The sequence below is a fragment of the Notothenia coriiceps genome, unplaced genomic scaffold (assembly GCF_000735185.1).
Source record: "Notothenia coriiceps isolate Sejong01 unplaced genomic scaffold, NC01 NC01_scaffold00007583, whole genome shotgun sequence".
Lineage (NCBI taxonomy): Eukaryota > Metazoa > Chordata > Actinopteri > Perciformes > Nototheniidae > Notothenia > Notothenia coriiceps.
The window spans coordinates 415159-422317 of NW_011340284.1; the positions used below are offsets into that span (position 1 = coordinate 415159).

Below are 7159 nucleotides of genomic sequence, written 5' to 3' on the forward strand. Positions count from 1 at the left end.
CTCTTAATCTGCTTTTTTCAGGTTTGTTCAAAAATTGGAAGAAACCCTCGCGTCCCCACCCAGATAAGCCTTGGGGGAAGAGTTACATTAAGACAGCTGAATCAACATCAAATAATACTAATCAGGTACATTCTATATTCCTCCTGGCTGAACTTTAAAATAATGATTGCCCACTCTGTGAAGGCATAGTGCACCTTTTTTTACAAAGAGTTTGAATTTTAAATTCTTCTTTCTGGCCAGTGTAGAAGGAGTTGGAAGGGGGAAAGGCTGCTGACAAACGAAAAGGGACGACTCCTTAACAGAGGGCGAAGACGGCAAGAATCATTGCATTGGCTCAGTCCGTACTTTAGTGACGAACGTTTTGAAAGGAAGACTATCTTAAGATCTTTGGGAATCACCGCCCCATCATGCAGTGATCATACAGTAGCAAATGTACATTCTTGATATTTGTCCATCATCATTTGGGGAATGCGGTCCAAAATACATTTGTGAAGGAATTTTATTTTTTTATTATCATATTGAGTGAAAGTACAATTGTTCGTTTTCTTTAACCATAAGACTGTAAGGTGCTGAGGATAATGTCCCTAAATTGTTTGTCAAGATGTGTTTATATTTTATAATAAGTTGGATTTAAAGTTGTATTTTAGTATGACCATCGTATAAAAAGTAGATTTTTATGTTTCAAAAAAGTTTCTCAATAAAGTTTGATATATTGTAACTTTTAGTGATTTCTTTCTCCTCTAGCACAATCATCTAACCGCATCACACTAGAGTTTAATATAACCATTATTAAAATAAAATCGAACATTCCAATAACAATGTGGTTAAGAACTTCAAATATTTGTCATGATGCTGGTTGTTAAGGAGGGATGAGATCAATTTCTTTACCCAGATGGCCTGGGTTCAACTAAGGCGTGTATTTATACTTCAATTTCTCGGAACTGGTACGCTTCTATGACATTCAAACATACCAAAAACTGGACGAGATCTTATCAACAGAGAGAAAAGGTGTTGAGCTATACCTGTATACGTAAATGACTGGATGTCACATCAGCAACTATTAGTGAAGCATGAATAAAGCAAGCTCTGCCTGCTCCAGGATACTCTGCAACTTCTACAGGTGCACCATAGAGAGCATCCTGACCTTCTACAGGTGCACCATAGAGAGCATCCTGACCTTCTACAGGTGCACCAGAGAGCATCCTGACCTTCTTCAGGTGAACCATAGAGAGGATCCTGACCTTCTACAGGTGCACCATAGAGAGGACCCTGACCTTCTACAGGTGGACCATAGAGAGTTCCCTGACCTACAGGTGCATCATAGAGAGCATCCTGACCTTCTACAGGTGCACCATAGAGAGCATCCTGACCTTCTACAGGTGCACCATAGAGAGTTTCCTGACCTTCTACAGGTGCACCATAGAGAGGACCCTGACCTTCTACAGGTGGACCATAGAGAGGATCCTAACCTTCTACAGGTGCACCATAGAGAGCATCCTGACCTTCTACAGGTGCACCACAGAGAGTATCCTGACTGGCTGCATCAAGGCCTGGTACGGCAGCTGCACCGCCCTCAATCGTAAGGCTTTACAGAGGGTGGTGAAAACTGCACAGAATGGAGCTGCCATCCATGGAGGACCTTTACTCTCAGCGGCTCAGGAAGAAATCCCTCAGGATTATAAAAGACCCCCATCACCCGAGCCACAAACTGTTCCGTCTGCTGCCGTCTGGCAGGCGCTACCGCAGCATCCGGACTAAAACCATCAGATTCAGGGACAGTTTCATACCACAGGCAATAAGACTGCTAAACACCTGAAACAAAATCTGTTAAACACCTGAACTATTGAAACAACATCCATAATATTCATCTGGCTGCTACTTAGAAATTATTTATCTATTTACCTGATATATCATATTCCAATAACTTGCATATAGACTCTTATTGCACTATTTCACTTTCTTTTTTTTTTAAATGTATTTTTGTATTTACTATTTACTTGCACTATATGTTGCTGTTTATCTGTGTTTTGTGTTGCACTGTTGGAGAAGCCTGTGACCTAAGATTTTTATCGGCATAACTACACTGTAGCTATATTTGTATGACTAAATAAAGAACCTTGAACCTTGCTATTGTAGCTCTCCACTCACCGTTGCCTCGTTGTTCTGACACATGGAGATGGCGTCTTGAGGTGGTACCATGTTCCACAGACCGTCGCTGCCCAGGATGATGTAGCGGTGTTTTTTGGGGTCAAGGATCATCACACTAGTGTCCGGCTCTGGTGAAACCACAAATTCCCCGCTGTAGAAGTCATAGCTCCACAGATCACCTGTTACAGAAAAGGAAACTTAGCTGAAAGCACCACTGGACCTAACCCTCAGTCCATGGGGACTGGCTTGCTTATCTATACATTCTCTATAAACATCTAATTGAAAAAGAGCAAGTGTCGGTGTCAAATTGTAGAGCATTTCAACAACTGTATGATGGAAAGCTTTAACACATTTTGTAAGAATGCAAATAAAAGAGAAATCATTAATAAAATAGCATTTTTTTTTCTCTGGCACAAGTTATCAGTCCCCAATTTCCTCATTGAATTCTTCCTTTTAAGTACATTAAAGATCAACTGTTATTGTCCATTGGGGGTTCAAAACCTCTAGCTCATTATTATAAACACGACTTATAGTACTGATAGTTTGTAACTTTTCTATAACATAACCCAAAACATGCATTAATTCAGGCCACCGAAATAGGGGCTTGTTCTTTTCCTACCTAAAGCACGGGCTACTGCCAAGAATGGGATATTATCGATGACGGTGCTCCTACGCACTGGGCCGTTGTGGCTCAGCCTTGGCCTTTTCCAGACAACCCGGTTCACTCCAGATTTCTTGATAACACTGAAAGCAGATGGAGGAGGGAGGAGAAGAAGAAGAGGTAAGCTGCCACATTTGAGGTATTCAAACATTTCAGAAAGCATCTTTAGACATTATTGCAAAGCTGCAATTACGTGGATTAGACTAAGCTAACATCAAATAAGGCACACAGAGATAAATATAATTAATTATAATGTATATAAATATGTCCACTTCTACGTTCAGATTTTCTTACTTCCTACCGAGCAAGTCAAAGAAAATAAAAGCTCAACCCTGATAGCCAAGGCTGGATATTTTGCATTAAATGTAAGCAAAACATTTTTGTTGTAAAGCCATCCAGGGACCTATCATACAAAAACATCTTATCAGTAGACATGCCACAGACAGTATAAAGGACCTTATTTCTTGAGACAGATAACATGATTTGATCTGCTATTGTGCAAAAAATAAGCTTTTTTTTGCCTCTTTGTTGTGGATTGGACAGGGCTGGTGGGGGTTGTGAGAATAAACAAACTGTTACAAGACAAGCGTGTGTCTGGTCAAAGAAACATAGTTACATTTACTCAGAATTTCAACCGCTATGTATGTTTATTAACTTTACAGCCAATTAGCAACAAGATTTTAAGAATGTTATTGTTTTGTGTTCTGTGCAATTAGATGCTTGAAAATAAGTTTACGAATGCAGGAAGTACACTGCATAAGAGACACTATACCATTACCATTACAACAGACGTTTGTATGCATGTGTATTTGTGTGTATCCGGACTTTGGTTAGAAGAAGAAGAATTGGAGGGATGAAACCCTCTTTAATGGTCACACATGCAGAGCACAAAGCACACGCAGTGAAATGTGTCCTCTGCTTTTAACCCATCCTAGTACCAGGAGTCTAGTACTAGGAGCAGTGGGCAGCTATTGTACAGCACCCGGGGAGCAATGGGAGTGGGGGGGGGGGGTGTCCGTTGCTTTGCTCAAGGGCACCACGGCAGGGCAGGAGGTGAACTGGGACCTCTCCAAGTAGCAGTCCACAGTCCATATTTAGGTCTGGTCGGGGACTTGAACCGGCGACCCTACAGCTCCCAGCCATAAGATTGCAAATAGATACACATCAAAATCCTGAGTCTCATCACACATTGTAGAAAAATGTATGTGTGTGTGTGTGTGCGTGCGTGCGTGTTGGACATGTTGCATGACCATCCATAATAGCTGTTATATGTGACTTTATCATTACACATTTAAAAAGGGCTTTGCCTTTATTGGAGCTCTAAAATGACTACAGGAGCTTTTGCACGCATAACGATTTGACTGTAGTGCTTCTAACATAAGTTTGTGCAGCACAAATTGTGCATAGACTTGTTTTGAAACCCAAAAAGCAGCAATGCAAGTACATACAGAGCAGGCACTGCGCTAGTTTTAAAATAATGAAGAGACAGGATGTGTTGTGGCTGTGGGTTAAGTCTTACCTTCCTCCCAGACCTTCAATACGCTCCCTCTCTCTTGGTAGTTCAGGTTTGTGGTCTTGTGTGACTTCCACAGCTCTGATGAATGGGACTGAGGGGTCATCCTGGACCCCTAAAACCACTGCTGAATCCCCAACATGGGCCACATACATGCGGTTCCCTCGGATGACCACGACGCTGGCTGTGGTGCCCGATGTGCTGGGAAGGCCTGTGAGCGTCTTTGGCCATTCAGCTGAGAAGATTAAATGTAGAACATTGTTGTTAATTTTGACCTTTACTGCAAATAAACGGCTCACTTCTTATTTCCCTGGGTTACACTGCACCACAAACAACAGCACAGAATTTTTTGTATTTATCTATTGCTAATCTCTATCATTGATTGTTTGATTAATTGGCCTGATGACAACATTGAAGTATGTCGTGGAGCAAGTCTTTTCCGATGTAATCAGTGTTACTGACATGCGCTTTAGAGACACTGTGCGTACACACCTTATTTGACCAGCTGTTGAACAGCTGACATGCCCAAGCATATCCAGGGAGACAGCCTGTGTCTCTATGTTATAGCACCCACTGGCTAATTCACGATTCAATAAGTTATTTAATGGGTAATAATGAAACATTTAACCGTAACAAAATATAGCTATAACAGCACACGTTTTTTCAGTCCTAAAAAACAATAGAATATTGCTTGACTAACTTGTGAACAGACTTCTGAATTCGTACCATAGACTGTATATATAAAGATTCGTACATGGGGCAGGTTTTGTCTTTGAACCCGGTGGCCAATGCTAACTTTGTCAGCTGTTGTGCTTTTGGTTGCTCAACTCAGTGCCTGTATACGGCGCTGGCTCAACTGTTAAACCAATTAATAATGTATATTTAAAAAGCAAAATAAACTAAGGCTAAACATTGTTGCAATTGGTCTAGGTCAGCCTATTTTAATTTTTTTTTTAAAGACAATCAAAGACTTGACTGAGCCCATTGAGTCTCCTTGTTCGGCTTTCGTAGGGGCAAGCTCTACGAAGAAGTAGCCATAAAACTTTCTGATGTGCTAACGTTAGGCCACAGTCCTGTTGTGAGGTTTGTGATGTTCATGCTACTCAAACAGAGGGAGAGGAACATAACAATGGACGGTATTGAAAGTTGATAACATTATTTGACTACACAGTACAGTGTTACGCTTACGTAGTTTTTTCCACATAGCATGGTGACAAGCTACGAATCCTTTGCGTATTGCAGAGCAGACCTCCTGGTCACAGTCGGACCAGAAGCCCCGCTGTCTCTTCAGGGACTCCCAAAGATAGTCCCGTGCAAACTGCGCTGCCTCGCGGCCTCCATGCCCATCGAACACCGCGAAGAACGCCACGGAGCGGCGGGACGGACCAGAGGGGCTCTGCTCAGCCCGCGGCGGGCTTTGACCTCCTGGTAAAGATGTTTCCAATAACACACATTGGTCTGTCGTATGCACAGTTTCACACGTTGCATCTGAAACCGGTGGGGGGGTGTCTGGTTCATCAGTCTGGTGCTGATGCGTGTCCTTAGCCGGAGAACTGACCATAAAGTCTCCCCCATTGATGTCTTCTGCCTCACCCGGGCTCTGTTCGTCTTCTCCCGGCTTGGGCTCTACTATGACCTCGGTCACATCTTCCATGTATTTCCTGCCTCCTTGGTCGGTAAAAACACTCACTCGCATCAATAACCCGTTTTCCATCTTTAGACAAGTCGGTTTCCAATTTCCCGGTACTGTTTACATGTAAATACTAAAAGAGTGTAGTTTATTGCAGCTATGCGTCCTGCCTTTGTTTATATCCGTTGACGTCACAATCTCTCTTCTTCTAGCACGTGGACGTGGCAGGGCCGATGCAGTTGTTGCCCTCTAGAGGTTGGCCCCACTGGGTCTATTCAGTTCTAAAGGATTGTAATCTCACAACTATTAACACAATTATATCTCCAGGCCTATTTGTTATTAACCTGGATAGTACGTGTAGTAACAAACACACCAGGCGTGCTTTCAACTGAGTTAACCTCTCATAAGCATAACTATTTTTCTTATCTATAATGTGTCATTTAAAATACATTTTGTTTCATTTTATCCCTTAAGACTGAGAGCTTATGGACTTAGTATAATATTATTTTATTTTTTGTAAGCCATTTGTTGTTAAACCTCTTTGTTTTCAATTTAATTTTGAGAGATAAAAAGAGGTTGCTCCTTGACCACTATCACTTAAGTTAACATATGGATGGACCAAACAAGTGTAAGTGCTGGTGGAGGCTATAAGAACAATGCAGAATACCTATAGTGGATCAACTCTAAATGACGAAGAGAAAGGAAAAAAACATTAAGTGATGATGTATCAAGGACTTCAAAAAGAGATTGCCTCTCCAGCATATAAAGTATAACGCTACATGCAAGCCCCTGGTAAGCATCAAGAATAATAAAAAAAAGGGCCATGTTTGCAAAGAAAGCACTGTTAAACAGGGTTCATTCATGATATCACTGACATACTGAAGCAGCAGATGTATACACAAAAACACTAACTCTCAGGGACGTGCACAGGTACGGGCTAATGTTGCCCGGGCAAGGGCAATGGCCCTTTTGTCCTTTTTGGCTGACCTGCCCCTCTGGAGAGAGCAAGAGGTTGTTTTTTTTCTGTTCTGGCCGAATCAAAAATGATAAGCCCACAATTAGTATTGTAGCGTCTCGCTGCGATAAAACACACCTTGGGTGTTTCTCAATGTCGTGGACACTTCCTTGGTAGGACATGTCTTCCGAGTCACTTCCTTCAGAAGCGAGGCAAGAATCCTTCCTAGCCTCAGAAAATGAAGAATGGTGG

General features: G+C 41.9%; 1 protein-coding gene across 1 annotated transcript in view; it reads right to left on the reverse strand.

The window, feature by feature from the left end:
• Positions 1-6172, reverse strand: part of LOC104944158 (protein phosphatase 1D-like) — a 10206-nt gene extending 4034 nt beyond the window's left edge. The window contains exons 1-4 of the mRNA XM_010769645.1: positions 5511-6172; positions 4329-4557; positions 2768-2892; positions 2149-2327 (exon numbers count right to left, since the gene is read on the reverse strand). Coding sequence (XP_010767947.1) covers positions 2149-2327; positions 2768-2892; positions 4329-4557; positions 5511-6036 — 1059 coding nt within the window. The 5' untranslated portion in view covers positions 6037-6172. The remainder of the gene's footprint in view (positions 1-2148; positions 2328-2767; positions 2893-4328; positions 4558-5510) is intronic.
• Between the last annotated feature and the right edge of the window lie 987 nt (positions 6173-7159).